At 37.7% G+C, this 27,327-nt stretch overlaps 1 protein-coding gene across 1 annotated transcript in view; it reads left to right on the top strand.

The window, feature by feature from the left end:
• The window catches only part of PRKDC (protein kinase, DNA-activated, catalytic subunit), an 85,020-nt gene that overhangs the window by 17,193 nt on the left and 40,500 nt on the right, over window positions 1-27,327 (top strand). The window contains exons 22-50 of the mRNA XM_061996110.1: window positions 170-276; window positions 1,268-1,358; window positions 2,705-2,868; window positions 3,531-3,683; window positions 4,651-4,758; window positions 5,586-5,812; window positions 6,231-6,325; window positions 6,864-6,963; window positions 7,894-8,027; window positions 9,556-9,810; window positions 11,685-11,911; window positions 13,022-13,230; window positions 13,369-13,501; window positions 14,540-14,698; window positions 15,013-15,216; window positions 15,750-15,935; window positions 16,889-16,993; window positions 17,823-17,990; window positions 18,277-18,404; window positions 19,431-19,638; window positions 20,258-20,436; window positions 22,119-22,287; window positions 22,790-22,855; window positions 23,708-23,780; window positions 23,995-24,143; window positions 25,341-25,478; window positions 25,663-25,782; window positions 26,718-26,861; window positions 27,082-27,233. Of these exons, the coding sequence (XP_061852094.1) occupies window positions 170-276; window positions 1,268-1,358; window positions 2,705-2,868; window positions 3,531-3,683; window positions 4,651-4,758; window positions 5,586-5,812; window positions 6,231-6,325; window positions 6,864-6,963; window positions 7,894-8,027; window positions 9,556-9,810; window positions 11,685-11,911; window positions 13,022-13,230; window positions 13,369-13,501; window positions 14,540-14,698; window positions 15,013-15,216; window positions 15,750-15,935; window positions 16,889-16,993; window positions 17,823-17,990; window positions 18,277-18,404; window positions 19,431-19,638; window positions 20,258-20,436; window positions 22,119-22,287; window positions 22,790-22,855; window positions 23,708-23,780; window positions 23,995-24,143; window positions 25,341-25,478; window positions 25,663-25,782; window positions 26,718-26,861; window positions 27,082-27,233 (4,351 nt within the window). The remainder of the gene's footprint in view (window positions 1-169; window positions 277-1,267; window positions 1,359-2,704; window positions 2,869-3,530; window positions 3,684-4,650; window positions 4,759-5,585; window positions 5,813-6,230; window positions 6,326-6,863; window positions 6,964-7,893; window positions 8,028-9,555; window positions 9,811-11,684; window positions 11,912-13,021; window positions 13,231-13,368; window positions 13,502-14,539; window positions 14,699-15,012; window positions 15,217-15,749; window positions 15,936-16,888; window positions 16,994-17,822; window positions 17,991-18,276; window positions 18,405-19,430; window positions 19,639-20,257; window positions 20,437-22,118; window positions 22,288-22,789; window positions 22,856-23,707; window positions 23,781-23,994; window positions 24,144-25,340; window positions 25,479-25,662; window positions 25,783-26,717; window positions 26,862-27,081; window positions 27,234-27,327) is intronic.

The raw sequence follows: 27,327 nt of genomic DNA, 5'->3' as shown, positions 1-27,327 counted from the left end.
ATAGACATTTCTTTTCCCTTTGTTTTAAGTTAAAGAATAATCATTGCACCTTAAAAATATCCAAGGGCAGGGTGATTTTTTTTTTTTTAATTAGAAGAAACAATGAGTAAGTGTATGCAGTGCTGGTACAGTAAACTAATACTAGTATTCTGGGTTTCTTGTTCATCAGTTGAATCCCAGAATAACTGGGAAGTAAGGAAACTTTCTCGAGCAGCCCAGAAAGGATTTAATAAAGTTGTGATACAGCGTTTAAGAAAAGGAAAGTCTTCTTCATTGGTAAGAATGCTGTTTCTTTTTAGAATTTAATGTAAGTTAATAATTTCCTGTTGTTTCTCTTTCTCTCTTGAATGCATACTTTGTTTTGTTTTGGTTTTTTTCTGAGGATTACTTCTTCTTCAGTTGAATTCACTGAATCCCATTCTACTGTATGACTCGGCACAGCTGGAAGGATGTCATTCTAGGATGAGGGCAGGAGTGAAGCAGGGAAAAGGAACTGATAGACTGATACATTGTGGAAACAAAAATTTTACTCCTACACCTAAAATCAGGTCCCAGCTTAGCAGTGGTGCCATTCTGTGAATATGTGACCTTTTCTTTATTTCTTTTTGTTTTTTAAATTATCTTGTGGATAGGTTCATAGTCCTAGAAGTCAAACATAGGTATCATTTTGACCAACGGCTTCTAAAGAAGTTCAAAATAAGACTTATTTTATTTGTATATTGCAATGCAAAAAATAACTTGAAATAAACTTTCTTTAGACATAAAACTAATAGTCACTCATATATATGTATAACTCTTTCCAACCTAGCGGTCTTTAAACAAAATGGGTAAAATTTACATCCCATACAGGCTGCTTATGAGAATCAGTTGGCTGCTTACATATAGATACAGGGTCTAAACTTTAAATTCTGGAATTAAAGCAAATTAAAATAACAATTTTTACTTTGGAGTTTTTTCAGCTTTTTAGACTATTATGTCATTTTGTAGGTATGTGTTATCTGTGATGATAAACTTTTAACCTTTGAGAAATGGCAACTGAAAGCCCACGAAATGTGATGACGGTGCTTTCCAAACTTGCTGTCTTGCTTATTGAACCAAACTTGTTCTCTTGTTTGATGCAGTTCATCTCCCCACAGGTTCTTCATTTTACCTTCTTCATCCGTACGTTAATAGGAGTCAGAAAGCTTTGATTTACTATGTAAACCAAGTTATTTGTCTATAGAAGTAGCTCTTCCTTCACTGATGCAAATCTGTTGAATTAATTTAGGATGACAGTCCCTCCTTGGATGCAGTAAGGACTAGAGTAGCACGCCTTCTTGGATCTTTGGGGGGGCAGATCAACCACAACTTAATTACAAGTAAGTGTCAGTGTAAATAGAACTATTTAAATGTGTCTGTGCTCTCTTGAAAGTAGACTTCAATGAAGTCTCTGCATCACTTTATAAGAATGCATGAGTAGTTCTGTAAACAAAATTACTTTTATTCAGTTCCAGAGTTTAGGAGAATTAAGTATTCACTAACTGACTATGGAATGCAGAAAGTGTGTAGAAAACTTCAGTTAAAGAAAAAATATTATATACATCTGAGTATAAAAGGCTTCATTTATTCTCCCCTTCATCTTCTGAGTGCAAAGCCATTTTTAACATTTGCTTCAGTCTGTAATTCTTTAGTACCTGTTTCCACCTCTTTACTACAATCCTCACTTAATCCAGTCTTTCACAACTGCAGCCTGTGAATTGTCTCAGCAAGCTTACTTTTTCATTTGTGAGTTGAAGGTGCACCATATCTTTAGTATGACTATGTAATAGAGCTCCATTTGAGTGCCCCCATAAAAACCCCATTGTCTGCTCTTCTCTGTTCAGTCTGTGAATAAGCTTTAGAATATACTTACTAAATATCATAAAATCTAATTACAACAAAATATGAAAATATCGCGTCAGTGACCGAGAACCATGAGATTTAAGGGATGAATTCGGTGCAAAATTTAGTTAGTCTGAAAACTAATTCAGTTGTATAAAAGCTTTGTTGCTTTCTTTTCATGATTAATTTTTTCTGACCTTACCATCAATTTTCCTTCTACCAAGTACTTCTCTGTTGCTTATTCAGAAATGCTGTGGGAAAGTAGCATTATTTTCTGGAAATTAAATACAGAGTCTAGTCAGTCTTTGTTAACCAAATTAACAAATATGAGAATATAGCAAGAGAGGGTAGTAAATATGGCAGTTTTTCTTGGAACACATAATGTGTCATAAATGTAGTCATTTCCTGTACAACTACAGGGGTCTCTATGTTGGATCTTCTGTTTCATCTGATCTTCCAGAATTTTTTACAATAGTAGAAGACAATAGTATAATGGATGTCTTAAAGAAGTATTTTAATGAAGTGTGATTCAATGTCTTCTGGGTTTATAACTATCTCTCAGCTTACCTTTATTGAAACTTGAGGCTGCCGCAACTTCTCCTGAAATGTTGGCTGCAATTATTTTCCATAGGGTGACTAAAACATGTTTGGATGTTCAAATAGAACTGTCCTACTAACATAATTCTGGAACTTGTAACATCCAGCAATTTATAAAACATGACCGTTGTATGGCAGTCTAGCTGAAGTTGGAAGGTTACAGATTTTTTTTACTGAACTGCAGAAATATTTGCTCTATGTGTATTATAGAAATCTTTCTTGTTTGCGTGTTTTTCAAATGCATTAGCTACCTCTGCAGAAGAGATGATGAAGAAATGTGTGTCCTGGGACACTGAGAAGCATCTGAGCTTTGCTGTACCATTCGCAGATATGAAGCCTGTCATCTACTTGGATTTATTCTTGCCTCATGTGACCGAACTGGCTCTTTCTGCAAGTGACAGACAAACAAAAGTATTGAAGTTTTTCCTCATCCTTTGTTTTAAATGCAAGATGATAACTACTGCATAAAATAATGTCTTCCCTGTTAAGATAGACTTGTTTTAATTAATTCAAAAGTGGCAATGTTCAGCTTTGGTGCTCTGTCATTATGATGTTATTCTGAGTGTTTAAGAACTGAAGAGCAGGGGTTGCTATAAGCTCTATCAGACAGCATCATGCTTTAAGAGTTAAGACAACACAAAAATTGAAGTTTTAGACTAGCTGATCTTCAGTGCGGTTTGGCCTTTTCATGCCTAGCCTATGAACTCGTGGGCTCAATCCAGCAGAGCACTTAAGCAAATATTTTGCTGTTTTACTGTATTGGGAGGTTGATATCCAAAGAGTCCAGAATGGAGGTATCCCTGAAAACACAATGATAGGTGACTTATACAGTGATTAATTTTCTCTGGCTGAAAAGTGACTGCCCAGGACAGAGACAAAAACATTAGGAGAAAGGCCAGTTAGAATGTGCGTAAGTTGTTTCCATGGACATGATCCATTCCTGGAACGGTAATTTAGCTTAGAGTGATTGCCTGAGAACACCCTTTCCTGTGACTGACTCACTTCTGCTCACAATTTTGTCTTCTCCGTGACAGCAATGGCTGCATAACCAAAGGGATTTTTTTAAATTTCAGGTTGCAGCATGTGAGCTGCTACATAGTATAGTCACCTATATGCTGGGGAAGGCATCTCAGATGCCAGAAGGACGTCAGGGTCCCCCACCCATGTATCAGTTACATAAGCGGCTCTTTCCAGTACTACTTCGTCTTGCTTGTGACGTAGACCAGGTAAACAGATTCATTTATAAGTGTTTATTTAAAATACCTCTGAATTAATTTCCTTTAGAAGTTATCCTGACAAATTGTCTTTTATTTTTTTTTCAACCCCCCAAGTGTGACAAAAGCTGAAGTTCTATTTTAATGAGACTTTAGAGGGCTTCCAGATGGAGTGGAAGCCTTTTCAAAGACTTCAATAATGGAGAGTAGCTCAACAGTGTACAAATATTTTATAGTTTCAAGATTTGAGATTCATTCAAAAAGATTGTGGTAGTAGTTGTTCTTCATCTCTGTATTTAATTTCTGCGTTTTTCTTTTTCTGTAATAATTTTATTATTTCAATATTGAATGAATACAAAGCTACAGTCAACAAAAAGAGCATTTGAGAGAGAATTTGTCCTGCCTTATTGATAGCTAGGGGTGATGGATATATTTGATTCAGACATATAAACTTAGTATTTCTTCTCCTTTACACAAAGCAGAATAGGCACATAGGTTCAGCTCCACTGAAGTTACAGGTCTTATGCCTTTTCAGGCTACTGTTTGAATCTTGACATCCAGATTTTCTTTTTAGATTCTTATAGACTGTTACAGGGTGTTTTATTTTTAGACTGTATGTTTTTATTCTGTTAAAATGTACAGGAAACTGCTACTAGTCTAGGTGAAATGCCTTTTGCTGACATATAACTGTAGGTAAATGATGTCTCGATTGCGCTGAACCAGTGCTTACAGGCATGCACACTGTATTGTAAGCACGTGTGTGTACATATATAGATAAATTTAGTGGTCCATCCCTTCATGTTACAGTGTGAGAGTATTCAATCTGGTTGACTTAGAGATAGAAATGCTGAAGTTGTTTTTAATCTTTTATGTGAGAGTGTAATATGAAGCTGATTATTCATTTTATAGATCTTTATTTGAAAGAAGTACTGGTTTTTATCCTTACATATTTTGAATATCAAAGTATTTACTCTTTCAGGTAACAAGACAATTGTATGAGCCTTTAGTCATGCAACTCATTCACTGGTTCACCAATAACAAAAAATTTGAGAGTCAAGATACAGTGGCACTCCTGGAAGCTATCTTGGTAGGTCCCTAAGTTTTTCTTCTCTTTTTTTATTGTGCCATGTGACTTTATATAAGCTAGCATCATTTTATTACTGAAAGAACCAGGAACACACAAACAGGTATAAGAGCTCCTTATTTGTCTGATGGAAGGAAAACAGTTCCTTTTTTTTTTTTTTAACCATTTAGAATTTCTTAACTGAGATTGTGATAATGGATTTCTCTCTGGGATTTTGATGGTAGATTTTTCTTTGACATTCTCAAAATGCATATGTAGCATCTTTAGAGTCTTTATAGAATTAATGAAACACTCTTATTATCAGTATATACAAGGAATTACTTAAATACCTTCACACACACACACAGCCACCAAAATGGAAATTGCTTTTGTTGTATGCTTAATTTTTCTCTAAGTTGTGTTGTTTTCACCAAGTGCAAAAGCTTTAAATTAAAAACCAGATTTTTACATTGAGCTGAAGTGGTTGGAGGCAAGGTAAGTCAAGAGGTTTTGCAGTACTTTTTGTAATTGAAATCAGTGTTGGCACACCACTTCTAAAGCAGAGGAAACTTGTCCATCAGAAAATGAAGTGACCTCAACAAGATTTCTAAACTGGTTGCTGAGACAGGAATAGAAATCTCTATCTTTGAGGACTAATCCAATGCTGTGGGGGCTGAAAATCCTGCCCTACCTTTGGGCAGTAGTAATTTTGAAGCTTGTTATTTCTAAGAAACGTTAGAATGTTTTTTTAACCTATGAATAATACAGTGTAAATAATCTGCCCTCATGCTGCACTGAGACAATGGTGGGGTTTTTTTTCATTCTTATGAAATAATCTTGTGTAATTTCAGAGTGGCATAGTGGATCCTGTTGACAGCACCTTGAGAGATTTCTGTGGTCAATGTGTACGAGAATTTTTGAAATGGTCTATTAAGCAAACAACACCAAGACAGCAGGAGAAAAGCCCAGCAAACACCAAGTCTCTTTTTAAACGATTATATAGTCTTGCTCTTCATCCCAGTGCTTTCAAGAGACTGGGTGCAGCACTTGCTTTTAACAGCATCTACAGAGAATTCAGGTGAACAGAGCTTAAAACACTAACTAGCTTTGACTAAATATTCAAGGAAATAAAAAGAATTAAGTGTAGAACTCAAATAGTCAACCACTGATGGTCATTCTAATAATGCATATGAGAGCTGTAAAGCTGAGCTACTCAGTGTACTCATTTTTAATTATAATTTTGTAGTTCAGGCTTTCTGCAAGTGGGAAGCAGATAAAATAAAATGTGTATCACAAATTTATGGGAAGTTATGTCTTTTAAAGTCAGCAAATTTCCTTGCTGTTTTTTTAGAGTGGTTTAGATGCAAATTTTTTTGTGCAAACATCTTGTGCAGTTTCTCGCTACAGTATTTTAATATGGGGGGGTTAATCAGAATTTCACTCTTGATCTGTCTTCTACAAGTGTTTCTCATTGAATTTGTTCCTGATTTTTAAAGGGAAGAAAGTTCTCTGGTGGAGCAGTTTGTATTTGAAGCGTTGGTTGTATTTCTGGAAAGCCTGGCCTTAACCCATACAGATGAGAAATCATTAGGTGAGCTATAATTAATGACTATGGAATGAAGGAAAAACTATCTTGTTGAATCTTGGATTTAAAAGAGAAAGCTGCTATAATAATGTAAAAGTAAATGTGCTTAATTTTGTGACAAAGGAAGGGATACTTTTCATTACTGGGAGAGAAGTCATTTAATATTGAGTGAGGAACTATTTGCACAAACTCCTTAAAACATAAAAATAGCAGATCAGAGCTCAGGAGAAAGAACCTTTTCACGTTTTGATGGTTTACAGTTTGAGAGTAACACTAACAATGCCTGTGGTGCTTCTGATTTGACATCTGCTTTTACAGTTACACAGTGTAAAAAGGTAGTGTGATGAGCTTCTTGAAGTCTACCTTTTTAATAACAAAATGCTCCAAAAATTGGCATTTCTTTATATTCTGTGGAAGATTTCTACCATTTTGTAATACCCTTTCCTGGTTGCCATGTCATCCTGTAATGCTAATGCCTTGATTAATTTAACCAAATAATTTAACCAAGTTACTAGCATTTATAGATATCATTTCTCTCTGACAGGGACCGCTCAACAGTGTTGTGACGCTATTAATCACCTGAAGCGCATAATCAAGCATAAAGCACCTTCTCTGAACAAGAAAGGAAAACAGCGGGTGCCACGGTCAGCAATTTGACATTTTTTGCTTTTTATAATATTGCATTTCAATTAATGACATACGTAGTTCATTAGACACTTGGGATTCTGAACGAGGAATTCATCCTGTGACTGCTGCTAATGCAGATACCCTATGTCTGTTGAATCACTGATAGGAAATGCTGGAAACAATACTGGAGGATCACATTTTCATTCTTTATTCCAGTGTGGTGACCTTGCTTTAGTTTGGCAAGGACAGGCAGAAAAGCATATTTCCCTCAGAGCATTGTTTATAATAACATTAGCAGTTGGAGGAAACTCCTCTGAAGTCTTTCTTATTGCTGTTAAGTGTTAGGAAAAGTAGGATAAGCTGCAATAGGATGACCAGCAATTAAACAAGGGTAGAGATCAAGGTGGAAGAAGCAAGAATGGATTCAATATCAGACTGGATGGAGCTCTGAGTCACCAGATCTGATCACACAGATGACCCTGCTTTGAGCAGGTGGTTGGACTTGAGACCTTCTGTGGTTCCTTTTTACCTGAATTATCATGTGATCCGAAAGAGACAAAAAAGTGGAGTCCTAAAGTTAACTCCCTGGTGTGGCATTTGTAAGTTAGGAGACTGGACAATTAGGGATGTGGTAAAACCATGTGAGCTTATTTAAGCTTTAATCTACATTTCTGTCTCTTTGACTATTATAAAGAGAAGAGACATGGTTGTGCTTTTTAAGTTGTTGCCACAAAGTCTATGCTCTGGAGATTCAAAGCAGAGTGAAGAGAAGTGGGAACTGTGCAAGAGACATGCTTGTAGAAAAGCTCTTCCTCGTAGTGCAGATGGGTTGTGGTTAGATGACTAAAGGAATGTTTATAATGCACATGGAATACTTTGATTTTCTTTTTTTCAACTGGAAGACTATGGCTTCTTGTGGACTGGTAATCCCTCCTATTTTTGTGCAGAGGATTTCCAGCTACTGAGTCAGTGTGTCTTCTGGACATTGTCATGTGGCTCTTAGTGCAGTGTGGACGACCCCAGACAGAGTGCCGCCATAAAGCCATGGAGCTCTTCTATGAATTTGTTCCTTTATTACCAGGTATTTTAAGTCACAATGCACTATTATCTTTACTTTCTGAATTCTGTGAACACTTTCCCTCAGTTTTCTCTGCAAAGTATTAATTACAAGATGCATCATTTTGGCCCAGCTCGGCACAGAGACCATCCTGGCAGGATAGGGAAAAGTAACCGAGTGCCTTATGGGAAGCCCCTAAGGACAGGGAGGGCTCTCTGGCCACTTAAGGTCCCAGGCAATGCTTGCAAGACTACTTGACTTGGAGAAGAATAGAAAAATTAGTTTAATCCACCAACAACCAAAAACATAACAAACAGAAAACAGCACGGAATGGGATGATGATGAGGAGCACAATCAGCCCTTTAAGACCACCTTCCCCCACCTCTCTCATCTGCCCAGGCTCAGGCACCCAATCCTGGTATCCTTATCTCTCCTCCCTCCATGATCAGTACAGAGGGGCAGGGAATGGATGTTTCAGTCAGTCTTTCCTGATGGCTCCTGCTGCTTGTCTCACCTCAGGGCACCTGGACTCCTTGCTGGTCCTCCCTGCTCCAGCACAGGGTCTCTTGCAGGTCAGGCAGCCCTGCATGGGCCACTCTCACATGCGTTCATCCTGAGGGCTGCAGCTCCTCTCACCTCCTGGTATGGGTTTCTTCTGTGCTGGCCCTTGGCCCAGCTCAGCCTGCTCCATGACCAGCCTCCTCAGTTTCCTTCACGGGATCCAAGCTATGTTTGAGCGCTCCCCCTGGTACAGGGTCCTCCCAGAGCTGCTGGTGACTATCAGTCCTGCCAGTGCCCTCTGTGGGTTGCAGGGGGACAGCTGTTGTCTCACCACGGGCTGCAGGGGGAGTCTCCAGTCTGGCACTCCTCCTCACTCCCCTGACTGCAAGGTCCATGGGATGGTCTCTATCTTATCCCAGTCCTTCCACCTCCTCTTCCAGCTGCAGATTTCTGTTCTTAAGTAGAGGCAGATGCACCAGATTGGCCTGGCCAGGCTGGAGGTGGATCCATCTCAGATCCAGGGGAAGTTTTGGGAACTATTTACAGGGGCAGTACTGCAGTCCCCTCCCCTTGTTACCAAGCGAAAAGCAGCTCCACACAAACCCAACACACAAGAAAAATTGTATTTGATGTAAGTGTCTGTTCACTCAGTGCTGCCAAATAGAAACTCAGTAATTGTTCATATTGGAAATCGAATGCTGTGCAAACCTCAGGGTTTGTCAAATGTTTGTGGGCCTAGAAGAAGGTTTTATTGTGGACTTCCTTTCAGACAGGAAGAAGAACTTAAAGGCCCAGAACTGCTGTTGTATCCGGTTATGATGGCAGTATTTGCTGATTGGGAACTAGTGGGAGTGTCTTGCAAATTGACCTCTTCCTTGTGGGTAATATAAATAGTATGACCAAGGCTAGAGTAGAACCAGTGTCTTCTCTGACAGAAAGTCCAGTTTAAAACACAAATTTTGGGCATGTCAGTCCATTTGCCTCTGATTCCTTGCTAGTTTGAAATGTTTTTTTCCTAGAGAATTTATATTTTTGGTTTTATTTCTACCAGGAAACAAGCCTCCATCTTCCTGGCTGGCTGATGTTCTAAAAAGCCAAAATGCATCTTTCCTCATTAACATATTTGAAGGAGGTGGCAGCGATGCCAAAAATCCATCAGGGATCCTTTCTCAGCCAACTCTCCGTGGTATGCAGGAACCCTTCAGTTTACAGACTGTCATGCAGTGGATGGATATGTTTTTAGCAGCACTGGACTGCTACAATACGTTCTTCGAGCTGCGAATGATCAAACCTTATGAAATACTGGGTGAGTGGTTAACTGTTGTTAGGTTCATTCATGCCTGTTACACAAAAGCTCAACCAAGATGATTTTCTAACGTGAACTTTAAGCTTTTTTTCTTAAGTGTAGAATTGATGAGATTTGCAAACTCTCCCAAAGATTTCAGTGGCAATTGTTACACTGAGTGGGTTTTTTATAAAGAAATACTTAAATAGTTTATCTTACAATGATTTCTTCTAGTGCTTGAAATATACCTTTACATTTCTGTCCCTCAGTCATCCACGTGGCAGCAACTTTTACTTGATATCATCCTCAAAAATTACTCTGTACAGCTAATTTTCTTCTGCTGAGGCGAGTGATGGATTTTTTAATTTTTTAATCCCTCTAAAGCTGTTTACCTGCCCTTTTTTTAATGTTTGGAAGGAGCTATCAGAAAGCAATGAAGTCCTGTTCATTCTTCAGTTCTTGATACTTCAACTGCATCAGATCCAAAAGCCTTGAATATGAATTATAGTTGTACCTTGTGCAGCCGTTGTCCTGGTTTAGGCCCATCAGGGAACAAAAGACTACGATTAGCCTCAAGTACCAAAGACTTGAGGATTGTCAAAGGGCAGGGAGAGCTTAAATGGTGCTTAAGGTTCAGAACAAAACAGACCAGGCTTGGGGAAGAAAACAGAAAATAATTTAATGCAACACCAACTAAAACATAACCATAAAACCCCAAAACATAACCAAAATAAAACAACACAGAGTGGTACAACAAAGAAGAGTCTGACCAGCCCTTTAAGACTACCTTATCCCCACTCCTCCGCTCTTCCCCGGCTCAGAGCTTTGATCCTAGTGTTTTTACCTCCTCCCCCTCTGATCGGCCCAGGGGCGCAGGGAGTGGGGGTTTCAGTCAGTCTATTCCTGATGGCTTCTGCCATTTGTGTCTCCTCAGGGCAGGTGGGCTCCGCACCAGTCCTCCCTGCACCTCCGTGGGGTACCTCACACACACGGCAGCCTTGCATGGGCTGCTCCAACGTGCATTTATCCCAAGGCTGTAGCTCCTCTCTGCCTCTCGTGTGGGGCTGCTCTGTGGCACGCAGGCTCTCCAGCACGGCCTGCACCATGGCTGCCTCCCCACACCCATCCGTGTGCACTCACACGGAGCTGCTGGTGGCTCTCAGTCCTGCCAAGGCCCTGCATGGATTGCAGGGGTATAGCCTGAATTCTCACCACGGCTTGCAGAGGGGTCTCTGGTCTGGTGCTTCTCCTTCCTTCCTCCTGTGACTGTGGGGTCCATGTGGTTACCTCCATCTTGTATCACTCTTACACCTCCTACCAGCACTTCAAATTCCTGTCCCTAAATAGTGATCACAGAGGCGCCAGATTGGCCTGAACCCAGGAGCTGGGGGAGAGTCCGAAAACTCTTTACCGGGTCTTCACTGCAACCCGCCTCCTCTGTTACCAAGCAGAAGCTGATCCTTGCTAAACCATGACACTCTCTCAAACAAAATCCTTTATATCATTGATGATGCAGTTGTACAAGACTTTGTATAGGAACTATGCAAGTTCCAGGTTGTCTCAGTGTCATCTCTCTCTTGGTTTAAAACAGTACTGTAAGATCATTGTTGGATGCAATTAGCATAAAGCTAAGTTTTTTAAAAGTAGGGATTTTTATCTTTTTTATTACGTGTGTTCAAATCATTGTCATTAATAAGTGCTTGTAATGATCAGGAAGCAGAGGGATAGACTTCACTTTCCAGAATATTAATTTCTGAGACTGACATAGGACTTTCAGAAAACACTTGTGTGAGTTGTTTGGAAGAAAACAGTCAAACTGAAATAACAAACACAAAATCATGGATTTAAAAGCTGAGAGCTGCTGTATCATTTCAACTTCATGTGATTCTTCCTAGATGTAAATGAGAGATCCTCATTCTTGGAAGCTGTGCAGTTCTTCCTTGAAACTATTGCCTTGCATGATATCCATGCAGCAGAGCAATGCTTTGATTACAGTTCAAAGGGCAACGTGTTCAGTCCACAAGAGAGAGACATGTATAATTACAGCAAGTGTACCATTATAGTCCGAATCATGGAGTTTGTCAGCATGATCCTGGAAACGAGCCAGGAAGATTTCTGGAAGGTAGGCACTGAAATCTGTGGTGGAAAAAAGACAAAAAAATTCATATATCATTAAAGATGTGTATTTTCATTGTGAGGTTAGTTCACTGGAGACCATTGTCTTTTGTGGGACTTTAAGTGAAATTGATGGCTAAGTGTCACAAACCATTATGATCTTTACACATCAGTGAAAAGAATTATATTAAATTTTAATGGGTGATGTAGACTTTATAAGAGAAATTAATATTTTCTATATATTTTAACTGCATATTGTCTATGAAATTCCTCTATGTTGACTGTGAGATTGTTCTTCTACATGGAGTACTTGCAATGAATATTTCCTGTATGACTCTGATGGCCTCAAATCCGTGAAGCTGCTTAAAAGACAGACAGGCAGATTATGACAATTCTTTCTTGAATTCAGTATAGATGTTCAGATCTTTCCATTTGCCCACCTTTGGTGCACTATAAACTGCATTTAACTATATAAAGCATAGCACTTATGAGTCTCTTATGAAATTTACATTGCCAAGTATAGTTCTGAGACTGTGATTGTCTCTTGTTTTCGGTAAATCTCTAATAGTGTATTTAGAGTTGTCCATGTGATTCTTAAGGTGATTAAAGGTGTGTAATCAAGACTGAAACAGACCTATATGGATTTATAATATAACATCTTATGTGCAGTTTGAGATAGCATATGTCCTCTGTATGTTTTTATAGGTAACAGAATCATAGAATGGTAGGAATTGGAAGGGACCTCCAGAGATCATCCAGTCCAACCCCTCTAAAACCTAAAAAAAAAAAAAAATCTGTTAAAACCTACTAAAGCAGGTTCACCTCGATCAAGTCACACAGGAACATGTCCAAGCAGATTTTGAAAACCTCCAGAGAAGGAGACTCCACAACCTCTGTGGATACCCTGTGCCAGGGCTGTTTATTTTCTATGTATGAGCACAGTTGATTGAAAGTCAGACATTTCATAAAGAAACAGAATGTCACTTAGTGACTAGTTACTGTTCCATGTTTGATTTCATTTTAGAGAGAAGGACTAAAGATAAGTTATGAAGTATAAAATAGAGAAATTAAATCAGGTTTTAAACAAAACTTTTATTTAATGTTTTATTCTTTCTAGCTACTTGAGAAGGAACTCCTTAATACAAGCCTTATAGAGCTTCTGGTGATAACAGTGTGTGATCCATCACATATAGGTTTTAATACAGCTGATGTGCAAGTCATGAAAAACCTCCCGGATGTCTCAATAAGACTTATGAAAGCTTTGATGAAATCTCCCTATAAGGAATCTTTGAAACTGTGCATAAAGAAAAGAATCACACCGCAGAGGTAATTAGAAGTTTTATTGTAAGCATGAATCTGGGGTAAATGCACTCAGCATAAAATATGAAAGGTAAATAATGTTGTGTATGGCTCCACATGGAGCAACCCACTAATGTGATGCTATTGCTTCTCTTTTCTCATTAGCCTTGAGGACCTTTGTTCTGTTGATCTGTTTAATTCAGACACACGTTTTGATCAAGTTAGGCTTAGTGCTGTCCTTTCTGCCTGCAAGCAACTCCAGAAATCTGACCTGCTTCATTCTGTCCTTCACAATCAGGTAATTGCTTAACCAGAAAATAAATAGTGAATATTTTTATACAGTAAAGAGCTTTTCCCATGTAAATGACCAGTATGAAAACACAGAACAGATCAGATCAAGTTGTGTAAAATAAAACCAACAGTGAAGAGCTGATGATGAATACCATCAGAAATAAATATTTCATGTTTATTCTGCAAATCTGAGTAGCACAATTCTGAGGTTTTTACAGTGTTCATAATTACGTCCGTCTTTCTGTGGTTTCTGAGAGCTGAAAGTAACCAGAATCTACATAAACCTTCAGTCTTCTGAAGCTCACTAAAAGGAAAGCTCAAAAAATCAGGTTTTACTATCCTATAAAGGAGGCATTTTTCCCCAGTTTTTAAACAGAGAACATCCAAAGTGATGATGGAAGTTAGAAAGTAAGTATCTTCTGACTGATCAGAAGCAGTATGCTGGGTGTATGTTGCAGGAAAACAGGATAGAGAGCAATTGAGGGTGAGTATCTAAGCAACATTACTCAGATTCTTTCTACAAAGTTTCTGATTGTACCAAATCTCTATTTTACTTTGGGCAATTGAAAGAAAATAGACTATGCAACTGCCAGAAGGACTGAGAGAATTTGCCTACTGGTGAGCAAGGCTCTGTTTCACACGTAAGATGTGAGGTGTTTGCCATCCATCCTCTCTACGTCTAAACAGGAGCTAGAGCTGTTGGGTGTATGATGGTGATATTCAAGGAGCTACATGGTTTACCTCTTGTGGCCTACCATTATTTCATTTCTGTAGTAATGATGTCACCTGAAAAAAATCTGGAAGAAGACTTAAATCTTCTGAATGTTTTCAAATTGCATTTGTTCTGAACTTCGTATGCAACAGAGTTGTCTTGACAAAAATCTTACTCCTCAGTTAGAAAGGTGTCTTGTCATGGTATATTTGCATTGGGTTTTTTAAGAAAATTACACAAGTGTCTTCATTAGCTAATCAGATGGATTAGAAGGCCTTTATGTTGTTTTCTTCAGCTTATATTTATTGTCACTTTGTTTGTTTATTTCCATAGGATGAAAGGCCTCATTTCTCAGTTGGCTCTAAGCTTCTTTCAGTTGTTTACAAATGCATTGCACCTGGGGGTGAAAGGATACCTCTTCCATCCTTAGACATCAGCAGTAGACGATTAGCTGATAGACTCCTGCAGCTAGCTTTTGCTATTGATGACCAGGTAGGATACAGTTCTCCAGTTTCAGTACTGAATCATCATTTAATGCTCATTATCAATAGTCTTCTACTCATATTTTGAGTAGGAGACGCTGTTTTCTTCACACATCCACAGAGGAGCTGTAATTTTTGGCTTGAGTGACAATTGTAGGTAACAAGTGTTTCAGTATTCTGTTTGTGCTTTGTTTTTATGCTCTCTGGTAACATGAAGCAGTTCAAGATGGAAGCTTTAAAAAAAACCTCATGCATTTTTCAAAGAAATGAGTGAAATTTAATGTGCTTGAGGTAACTCTTGTCTCTATACCTTCGTTTTCACAGTGTGAAGAGCTAGTAAGTCTGCTGTTGAACACAGTAGTGTTATCTGTGCCACTGTCAGGAACATCCCAGAACCATCTGATCAATTTCTCTCACGGACAGTATTTCTACAGCCTGTTCTCAGAAACTATCAATCAACACCTGCTGAAAAATCTGGATGTGATCATAGTCCAACTTATGGAATCATCTCTCAGCAATCCCCAAATGGTATTGGACTACTCCTTTGAAAGAACAAAGTCAGTTGGGAATGTTAGAAGTAACACATTCATTGCTGTTGTTATAGGTGGACATAGCTGAGTATGTGGTGTGGAGAAAGTGCATTTGGTTGAACTTTGGACAGCATCCCATTGATATGGGTTTTATTTTTTTTATTATGGCCTACTGGGACTACCTTCATGATCTCTGGCAACCTGATATAATTTAGGCTGTCTGTTGTCTCATATCAAAGTGAGCGGAAAGCACTTACATGTTGCCTGTCCCAAATTTATGAATTTCAGGATTTTTTCAGATAAAGAATATCTTTTCAAAGCAAGTGTGATTGTTTCCGTGTATTGTACCATGATTTTCATTGCAGAGTGGTCCCAGAGCATGTGGACTGGATTTGTTTTGGATAAAACTAAACTGAAAAATTAACTCCAATCACTAAAGGGCATTTAGTCCACAGGAGTAGCGTAGAGCTAGATCCAAGTATGAAAAAGAGATATGTAAATATACAACATGCCTGTTGCTTTTTCTTCCAGGTTGGTAGCATTTTGAATGGCATGTTAGATCAGAGTTTCAGGGAGCGTACTGTACGCAAACAGCAAGGAGTGAAATTGGTCACAGCTATACTAAGAAATTGGAAGAAACTTGACAGCTGGTGGGCCAAAGGTTCTGCTCCTGATAGCAAAATGGCAATCTTGACCCTGCTGGCAAAAGTTCTGCAGGTATGCATTGCTTTATAAAATCCAGGTAGTCGTTCTCATTCTGTAGAAATTGAATCTTGTTTAAAATAAATGTTATTTCATCCTAATGTTTTAGGTTTGGGGAAAAAAAAAATGGGGAATATCAGAATCCGATTTTTAAAATTATTATTTATACAAAAATATTTGGACAGGCAGAAAATATTATATTTTGATGTTACACGCACTTTGGTGTGTATTGTTGTCTTTTTAACTGCTCTCATGTTTTAGCTGCCTCTTGTCCTTCTGGAGAATTGGTACAAGCACAAGAGAGTAAACTTCGAAAATGAGCAGCCTCTGAAAATGTTCTTTGCCCTGTTGGCAGCCAGAAAGTTGCAATGGAGCAGTTTGTTCATATCAACAGACTGCAGAAAGATCTTTGAAACAAAGACCTTTAATTTATGTTACATTGGGATTTTTGCCTTTTTTTTTCTTTCTTTATTTTGAAAACATAATGCATCTACTTACCCTACTGAGGTTTTTGAGGAAGTAGAAGAAGTAGCTGTACAAAAATATACACAGAGATCACTTGTTGATCTTTGAATTTTTTTTTCTTTCCTTTTTATAATTAATTATTTTAAACTCCAATTGTTTTAAAGGTACACGTTAAGATACAGTGTGTGAACTATATTCCTGTGTTAGCTGTTAATGAAGTGAGCAATCAGAAATATGGCTTTGAGAGGGAGCTTACTATTCTTTTTTTAACTGGAAAATATCCAACATTATGATTTTGTTTGTACTGCATAGGAGCTGTTAGAATTCTTTTTGGTAGTCCTTTTAAAACCATCCTTTATGCGGTTTCGGTTAATTCCATGTATTTTTGGAAGTAAACAATTATATACCTCCTGGGGTTTTTTTAACTGTTCATTGATAACAGTGGTCTCTCTGAGCAGTTTTTTAAAAAATCCTTATTTTTTAAATTTCTTCTGTTATTCCAGATAGACTCTTCGGTTTCCTTCAATACCAATCATGAAGCATTTCAAGCTGTTTTTAATACCTATACCAGTCTACTTATTGATCAGGATTTAGGCTTAAATCTTAAGGTAAATTGTTTATGAAGTTCGCTGTTATTTGGCTTAAATTTTACCTTACTCTCCACAGTAACAGGGACACCACTTCTGTGTTTTTCTTCTATTCAGCATCCTAAAAATTGTAAATCATTCGTTTTGTTCTTCAGACAGAAGGCAGTATCACAGATGTAATGTTTTGAGTTTAGGTGCTCTTTTGACTTTTTGTTGCTCAGATGAAAGGCATGTAATTCTGTGGGGGAAAAAATGCTGTTAGTTGTAGATTGTTTAGACCTTTAAAGTGTTCATTTGATAAACGAGAGCTAGTTAGGCTTTTAGCTAGGAGTGGCATATTCTACAGGTCAAATTACAAACAACTGCCATGATTTTAGCATCTGTGTCTGCAAGTATGAGACCAATACTGACGGGTTAACTGCTGTATATGGCTTGGTCAGGAGAGGGAGATAAAGTACTGCATACTGGAAGTGAAAGTTGCCTTAAGCTAGAGAGCTTTTTATTTTCCTGTGCATTCTAAATAATTGAAATTCGGGACCTTACTTTAGCTGACAGGTGGTGTGTTAAATCAGGTACTGATGTGAGAGTGGATGCTTGCTTAAAAGAACAATAATGTATTCACAACCTTGTCAGCTATGAGATATTAATTAACTTTTGACTCTGGCTTAGCAGTGACTAAAGCTGTAGCACCTGAAAGATGAGTGACTGCGTAACATAGCTCAGGACAATGAGGCTTTGAATCAGTAAGCACAAGCACTGCTGCTATATTGTGATCCTGTTCAGCGTGCTTCATAGTTAATTTCTGTTAGTGTGAAATTGCTTTATTTTATTTTTATTTTGTTTTCTTCAGGGTCAAGCAGTGATAATTCTCCCATTCTTCACTAATTTGTCTGGAGAAAAACTGAATGACCTTAAGAAAGCTCTAGATCATCTTCTAGCTTTCAATTTTCCCATGAGTTCTGATGAGTTTCCCAAAGGAACCTTGAGGCACAATAACTATGTAGACTGCACTAAGAAGGTCAGTATTTTTGACAAATAGGTAATTAGAAGCCTAAGTGAATTATGTCTTCAAAAGCAAGGTTTTACAGGATCTGGAATTAGAGACTTACAGTTCATGTAAGGAAATGAACTTTCCTGTTTCTGAGTTATGTCTTGTATCTGTACATTAAACTTCTAGATAATGTTAAATAAATATATTCTTTTGTACATCTGCTTCTCATCAGTATTGAAAAATAATTACATAATTAGATTGAATTAGTTTGATCCAGTGTGACTCCTTATGTTATGCATTACTTCTTTTTCAGTTTTTAGATGCCTTAGAGTTGTCTCAGAGTCCATTGTTGTTGCAGCTGATGACAGAAATCCTCTGTAGGGACCACAGACATCTCATGGAGGACTTATTTCAAGCCAGCTTCAAAAGAATTTCTAGAAGGTGAGTTTAGTCTCTTAGATTTTTGCTTCTGCTATCATTGAATAACAAAAACTGAAGCAAAAGTGCTTCCTCTACTATGTTGTTCTCCTTGTAATAATTTACACTAAATAGTTTTACATAGTAGTTTTAATTAAGATTTTGCTTTTGTCTTCACATCTCCAAAATATTTCTGAAGTATGACCAAGTGGCACCAACTTTCAGATGACACTTCCAATGCCTGGGCAAGTTTTGTAAAGCCTTGCATAAATTAGCTTTTTTTCTGGCAGAATTCAGTTGAAGATTGTAATTTTTTTATCATAATCTATATTTGCTATTCCTATATAATCACATGATGACTTCATAATGCTTAAACTGACAGTGTTCGGCCTCTTTGAAAATACAACAGTATATTTATTAAACTGAAGGTTTCCAAGGTGGTAAATTGTAGACACAAATATGCTGTGTCCACAGAACAGGTCTTCATTCTCTTCTGTACCAAATGTTCCAGTTCATGATGGGCTATTAAGTAGTGACTATTTGGGAGCGTGGAGTTTCCTGGACAAAGTCATGCATCTTATGCCCAAACCCCATTTTTAAAATTTTAGCTTTTATAAAATTATTCAGAACAACAGTTCATCTGGTAGTGGAACACTCGATGGGCACAGAATAGCTTCAGTGATAACAGTGAAGTCTCCTCCTTTTTTTCCTTCTTGTTTGTGTCCACCCTTCACATGTACCAGATAATTTATGGGGGTTTTTTTTAGGTTTTTCAATGAAAAGGAACTGAGAAAGCTAATGATGGTTTTGGATTAAACTAACAAAGATATACAAACAAGTTTACCATCTGTTGCAGAGTAAGAAGCTGGGATTTTCTTTAGAGAGCTTCATTCACAATAAGTGGCGGTTCAGCCTGATCTTACATGTCTTGCAAGATGGTAACCCAAAATGATGTGAATGCAGACAATAACAGTTTTAAAGCTCATGGTGGTTTGAGGCATAAATGGAGTCTGATAAAAGAGATTTCATCTTGACATTTTCCTTGTTTAGGAGCACCACTGACAAACAAGTGTTACTGTTGGACACAGTTCATAAAATGTTCCAGCGTGGAGACCTTTCTTCAAATACTACTCGTCAGGCATTTATGGATCGCTCCCTCCTCACTCTCTTGTGGCACTGCAGCTTGGATGCGCTGAGGGAATTCTGTGGCAAGATTATAGTACAGGCTATGGACACGCTTAACTCCAGGTTTACAAAGGTATAGAGCATGTTTTTTAGGAGTGGGGAAGGTCTGATAAAAAGTTCATGTTGGTATGTACATTTTGCTTAACTACGAGTAAAACACTAATTGAAAACATTCACTTCCCATTTCTTTGTACTGTGGAACAGAAATTTGTGCCAAGTACTTAGTTTGGTTATCAGTGACAAACTTTGCTTTTTTTCTCCAACACACTCTTCTTTTGATATGTGTTCTCATATCTACTATGTATGAAAATTGAAATTGGAATGTCATCTGTATATATCTAAAGGGGTCTGAAGCTTTGTCAAAGCAAAAACCCATTCACATGTCTAAGCCATTACTTGGTATTCTGCTTATTTTACTCCAATATCACTGTAATGATTTATGCTAATTGTAGTTAAGACAGCTCTGATAACAAGCAAGTAAACATAGTTTTAATAACTGTATTATACAGGAACTCAAAACCTGCCTTTTTTATCAGCAGATCTTTACTCTGTTTTAGAAGGGGTTTTGTTTGGGTTTTTTCTCTGTTTTCTTTAAGCTGAAGGCTACTTAGTAGAAGCTAGAACTGTGGAGCTACTTAGGAAAGACAGGGTCCAGGAAATCTCTTTTTGAGGTTTTGCTTATTTTTTTCCAGTCCAACGAACATATTTTTGATACACAAATCACCAAGAAAACGGGATATTACAAGCTGCTGGAAGTGATGTATGTGCGTCTTTCAAAAGAGGACGTTTACTCCAAGGACTCTAAAATTAACCAAGCTTACCGTGGCTCCGTGAGTGTAGAAGGAAATGAACTTACCAAAACACTAATAAAGTAAGACTATTATTTGTTTTATTTCCTTTTCATTTCTAATTAGATTTTGGGCAGAAATGTAATCTGTGATGAGTCTGCATCGATAGAATGATGTCAGGATAACCACTGCTGTCTCTTTTTGCCTTTTAAATTTTACTTGTTAAGCTTGATCATTTGTTTTTGCTTTTCAGTATGATTCTTGGTCTTTAATTTGTGTTTTCACAATTTTGGTTTCAGTATACTTAAGCTTTTATGTGGAATATGGTTCTGTGTTGTAAGACAGCTATTTATAGAATTTATGAGAAGATGGGATGGATTTTCATTTACAGCAGCACACCCAAGTAGGCCTAATTTGGTTTAGTCATCATTGAAGAGCAGGTCAAAAGATTTAATAGTATATATATGATAATTAATATTATTTAGGGGTTTTTATATTCTGGGGAAAAAAGATATCTGAATTGTTGTTATTTTTTGTTTATTTTTAGTTTACAATACTATGTCCTATGAGGACTTCTTGGCTATGATTTCATAGAATCATAGAATGGTAGGGGTTGGAAGGGACCTTTATAGATCATCTAGGCCAACCCCCGTGCAGAAGCAGGGTCACCTAGATCAGGTCGCATAGGAACATGTCCAGGCGGGTCTTGAAGACATCCAAGGAAGGAGACTCCACAACCCCTCTGGGCAGCCTGTGCCAGGGCTCCCTCACCCTCACAGTGAAATAGTTTTTTCTTATATTTAAATGGAACTTTTTGTGTTCCAGCTTCATCCCATTACCCCTTGTCCTGTTGATAGCTACTATAGAAAAGAGGGATGTCCCAACCTCCTGATACCCACCCTTTAGATATTTATAAATGTTAATAAGATCATCCCTCAGTCTCCTCTTCTCCAGACTAAACAGATCCAGTTCCTGCAGCCTTTCCTCATATGAAAGATGTTCCAGTCCCCTGATCATCTTGGTGGCCCTGCGCTGGACTCTCTCCAGCAGTTCCCTGTCCCTCTTGCGCTGAGGAGCCCAGAACTGGACACAGGACTCCAGATGAGGCCTCACCAGGGCAGAGTAGAGGGGGAGAAGAACCTCCCTTGACCTGCTGGCCACACTCTTCTTGATGCATCCCAGGATGCCATTGGCCTTCCTGGCCACGAGGGTGCATTGCTGGCTCTTATTTAGTTTATTATCAATCAGGACTCCCAGGTCTCTCTCTGCAGAGCTGCTCTTCAGCAGTTCGACCCCCAGCCTGTACTGGTGCAGGGGGTTGTTCCTTCCCAATTTGGGAAGATTTGCAGAAGATCTGTTAATGACTATGGGCAAAAGACCTATAAAATTGCATCTAAACTTCTTTCCTGGCTAATCTAGAGCTTCATACACCTCTCCATTCATAGTTTCTTGGCAAAGGACCATGAGAGAGATTTATGTTGAAACATATCTGCATCTTATCTAAAATGGCCCATTACTGTATGTTAGCCACTGCTGAGTAAACTCTTGAGGAAGTTGGCTTTGTCATTGCTGAGTGGCTTCATTGTAGTGCAATATAGCTGTGGAGAGCTGGAAGAAGTCCAAGATGATTTAATACTAATACGGCTATAATAATAAAGTTGTCTAGAAATTCTGTTTATTCACTGGTCTCCAATTGGAGTCAGTCTTGTGCTGCTATAAAATAAAAGTCTTCCGATGGTATTTTCTTGTCTGTTTGTATTTTAAGGTCCTGTTATGATGCATTTACGGAAAACATGGCAGGAGAGAGTCAGCTGTTGGAGAAGAGAAGACAGTACCACTGCGCAGCATATAATTGTGCTATTGCTGTTATCAGTTGTGTCTTCACTGAAAGTAAATTTTATCAAGGCTTTCTTTTTACAGAAAAATCAGAAAAGGTGAGAAGAGCATGAGACAAAGTGGTTTTTAGCTGATGCAATAAATCAAAGCATCAAACCTGAATGACATGCAATTATATTAACAAACTACCCAGTGAGGCAGTAGAAGGAGTCGTAGCTGACTTTCTTGCATCCTTCCTGCAATTGGAATTGCTGATTAAGGTTTTACTGTCAGTTTGGTAATAAGTGAAGTAGTTATACATATACCCTCTTTTCCTTCCACTGTCCAGCAGTTTTCTAAAATATGAGAAAAAAACTCCAACCCCATTTAAGTTCTTCAGTGCTTGGAATATACTTGAGTAGGAGAAACCGTCTCTACCACACACATAGTCTGTGCTGTGAATTTTCTTAAAACTATTGATCTAGAATAAAACATACCATATTTTCTATATTGTGCATTGATCTGTTGTTTTTAAGAGGAAATAAAACACATTCAGAGCAACTGTTATTGTGTGCAGCAGCCTAATAATTTTGGTGTTTCAAAACATGCTTTGTTTTTCAGAACTTGCTGATTTTTGAAAATTTGATAGACCTGAAGCGTCAGTATACATTTCCTGTAGAAATTGAGGTGAGTGGAATTTCTGGGCTTTAGTGTTCCTGTGTAAAAAATGAGTATGGCTCTGACAATATAGTTACTGTAGACCAGGTCAGTTCTCACATCCAGGGGAACAGGACTCTATAATGAATAAAAAAAGGAAAGGCTGCGGGAACTGGGGCTGTTTAGTCTGGAGAAAAGGAGACTGAGGGGGAGGATCTCATTAATATTTACAAGTATATAAATGGTGGATGTCAGGAGGTTGGGGCATCCCTTTTTTTCTATTGTATCTAGCAATAGGACAAGGGGTAATGGGATGAAGCTCGAACACAAAAAGTTCCACTTAAACATAAGAAAAAACTATTTCACTGTGAGGGTGATGGAGCCCTGGCACAGGCTGCCCAGAGGGGTTGTGAAGTCTCCTTCATTGGATGTCTTCAGGACTCACCTGGACACGTTCCTGTGTGACCTGATCTAGGTGAACCTGCTTCTGCAGGGTGATTGGACTAGATATTTCTAAATATCTAAATATCTATATTTTCCAACCCCTACCATTCTATGTTTCTATGAAAAAACTATGGAGTACTCCTCTAATGTTTTAAACCACATTTTTTCTGACAGAAATCCAGACATGCAATTTAGAACACACCTGCACTGTACATAACTTCGGTATCCTTTTTGACACACTTACTGTTAATGAACGGCTCTAGGACAAGTAATTTAGTTGTTGTTCTGTAGCATTAATGATAGTCATTTACAACACAGGATTTCTGTTCATGATAGATGGTTCTGATCATTTCTTTGGCAGTTCTGTAAATAAATAATTGTAATTAAACTGTAAATTAAAGATTCATTCATTTTCAAACTTTATTTCTTGCTGTTTAGGTGCCTCTGGAAAGGAAGAAGCGGTACATTGCTATTAGAAAGGAGGCCAGAGATGCTGGGAATAGTGATCAGGGTATGCAAATCATTTATGACTAGGGAAAAAGTGCCTTCTTAAATTTCACACAGTGTTTGCTGATCTGCTGCTAACTGACTTCTGCAGCAGCAGGAACAAGTAAAAGCATTCAGTACACTTCATCTAACAATAAATTCCCTCAAATTTTAGTGGCCAATAAAGGCTTTTTATTTGTAATCACCTTGATTAATGGTCTATTCTTTTTCTTATTCAGATGAACCCAAATACTTAGCTTCTGCATCATACATGATGGATAGCAGTTTGAGTGAGGAAATGAGTCAGTTTGATTTTTCTACTGGAGTCCAAGGTTTTTCCTATAGCTCCCAAGATGTTACAGCTATCAGCACTCGTTTCAGGAGAAAGGTAATTTAGTGACTTATGTGCTGTAAGGAAGAAAACTTTCATGCTTTCTAGAAATTGCATACATTTATTAGTATTAAGAAAGAGAAATTTCTCTCCTATATTTGTTCTATTTGATTAGGAATGGGTTCCTCGAGAAGATGAGGGAGGGGATTTGAGCCGTGCTCTGTTGGCCATTTTTTTTGTTCCTTCTCTATACTGTCTACAACTGGAGAAGAGCAATGTCCAGTGTTGGGTTTTTAAAGTTGAATAACATGAGTCAGGTGCAGTCTGAGTTGTAACAAGGTGGCTTGTGATGTTCTGTACACTCATAGGGCTCTTGTGATGGTTTTGTTTTACTAGTAGGCACTTGGTTTTGCTCTTCTTTTGGTCTTTGAAGGCACTTGGCCAACTTGGTTGTATCAAATGCGTGAAAGAAATGATCAAACACTTATTTTTGTATTTCACTTGTGGCACTTTGTATTTAACTTTTGCTTTTGGAGGAACAACATTCAGAATATTCCAAGGCTTCAACTTGTGTGCATTCTGCAATCAAGAGGTGTCTCATCAACAGTAATACTGATAGGATAGGTATTTGTTTTAAAACAGAAAGAAAACTTATAAAAGTATCATAGGCACTGAAAGACAAAAACTGTCAAAACAGCTGTTAACATTCATAAAGATACGCTGTTTCCGTGTTTTGGAGCAAAGGAGATCTTCTAGCTGCAGCAAAGTTAACTAGAAATGTACTTTCTATGTGCTTTGTGTAGTAATATTTCAACTATAAACAATCTTCTACTGTGATTGAGTAGCAAATGAGAGAGATGTGGTTACTACTCAGTGTGAAACAACACATCCATAAAAGCAGAGCTTTCCCCCTGTGAAAGATGTTAACATGTTCTTTCAGATATGAAATTAAGTCATCTCTGTGAGGTTCAGCTAACTTCTTGGTTGCAGTAGTTGCCACACCTATCCTGGAAGGTAATAAAGTCAGAGTAACATGAAGTTGACGTCTGTTAGCACAGAAAGTATAAGATGCACAGATGGTACAGGTATTTGGGACATCTCTGTTTGAACAACGTGTTTGATGTATTCCCTGTTGCACACACTGCATGTGTAATCAAATCTGTAAACACAGATAAGATCAGAAGGACTCAAGGCATTACCAAGAGTTAAAAGAAAATACAGTGGTGTTAATCATAGTAACACTTCTGTTTCCAGGAACCCACTGAATACATGGTTTTAAATGATGAGATGGAATTGGAAATGGATGAACTCAACCAACATGAATGTATGACTTCTATGACCACTCTGATTAAACATATGCAGAGAAAGCAGATCACACCCAAAGTGGAGGAGGCCAGTATTAACCAAACATTGCCATTTTCACCACTAATTATTATTGAGTCGTGATTTAATTAATTGATTTTCTTGACTATATTATAATGAGACCTGTGTGGCTCAAGATGGAGACTTTGACTTGGTAAGCCTGGTTGATGGAAGAAGCGAGCTGATTTTTTTTCTTGTCTCCCTTAAATTTTAGGGGACAATTCCAGTAGATCTTCCTGTTTGGATGAAATTTCTACATGGCAAATTAGGAAACCCATCTGTACCACTAAATATTCGTCTCTTCATAGCAAAACTTATTGTTAACACAGAGGATGTGAGTTAATTTTTTTTTCTGTCATATTTTTTCTGGTAACAGGTTGTATTACAGTATCAGCTGTGTAACTAATAAGGTAAAATATTTCATCAGCTGAAACTTTTGGAGCATTCAAATTGAGTAGCTTGGCATGATAAAAAGGAGTGTGTTCATAGCCCAAAATTACAGATAGTGGCAATATTTTGAATTTAATATGAATACTTTTTCTCCTAAACTCAAACTCTGTTAGTGGAGAGTGTCCACAATATATGTCTTGTGAAAAATATAAGTAATTACTTCATTGTCACTGGCAAGAGGTATGGCTGATTAGGTTTGCCACCTTTGTGGGAGAAAATGTAATTTTTTTTTGAAGGTCATAGATGAGTCTTACAGAAGCCTGTAGAGCTAAATTATGTTCTGGTTGTAGAAAGATACTAAGATAGTATAATAAGCTTTTACCTGAGAAGAAAACTTTTCTAACTAGCATTCTTGGGTAAACATTCTCATCCTATTTCATACAGTGATTTTAATGTATGGAATGTTTTTTGTCTGAAATAATCCCAAATCCAAAATACAAAAAGACTGAATTTCAGAATTAATTCAAGAAGCTTTATACTCACTTAATGCTACTTTCCTAATAAAGTTGTGTGAAATGGAAGGGCAGATGAATGACATCCTCTTTCAAATCCTTTAGGGTAACGTTTTCTCCATTGAGAATCATATTATGTGGGCCCTAGTGAAGTAATTAACTTTATGTGAATACTTGGTTAAAGGTTTCTAAGGAGAAGTGAGGAATGTAGTTAGGAATACTTTTTGGTTTGCAATTATTTTATTTTTGTTTCTTCAGAAGTTGAGCAAAGCTGGTTTAGCAGTCTTGCCTGTAATGATTATTGAATAACAGGTTATTGAACAGTTGGATAATTTGCACTTATGACTAATTATCTTGTTTTCCATAGGTCTTCCGACCTTATGCAAAGCAGTGGCTTGGTCCGTTGCTGCAGCTTGTTGTTTCTGGGAATAATGGAGGTGAAGGGATTCATTACATGGTGGTGGAAATAGTAGTTACTATTCTTTCCTGGACAAGTGTAGCCACTCCCAAAGTAAGGAAATGTGAAATCCATTTTTATTATTATTGTGACTATTTGATAAATAATGAATGAGTTTGTTATTATGCACTAATAATGATTATCTACATAGGTCCACTGTTTCTTTTAGATACTAACTTTTAAAAAATAGCTTGTTTACTTGCTTGCTTTCATAGAACAATATATGTTTTCACGTTAGAGTCACTATGTTTGATTTTGCTCCTAATCATTGTAGGGGAATATTAAAGATGAGATATTAGCTAACAGATTGCTTGAATTCTTGATGAAGAATGCCTTTCACCAAAAAAGAGCCGTGTTTAGACACAATCTGGAAATCATAAAGACAGTTATAGAGTGCTGGAAGAACTGTCTCTCTATACCTTACAGGTAAGCATTTAGATAGTTGCTTTCTTTTATAAATATTTCAGTGTTCATTATCAAAGGAGATGAAAAGATAAGTTCAGCTGCAGTAGTAAAATTT

Source organism: Colius striatus, chromosome 4, assembly GCF_028858725.1.
Source record: "Colius striatus isolate bColStr4 chromosome 4, bColStr4.1.hap1, whole genome shotgun sequence".
Lineage (NCBI taxonomy): Eukaryota > Metazoa > Chordata > Aves > Coliiformes > Coliidae > Colius > Colius striatus.
The sequence above is the reverse complement of the archived record's forward strand: the minus strand, read 5'-3'. Positions and strand labels throughout refer to the sequence as shown.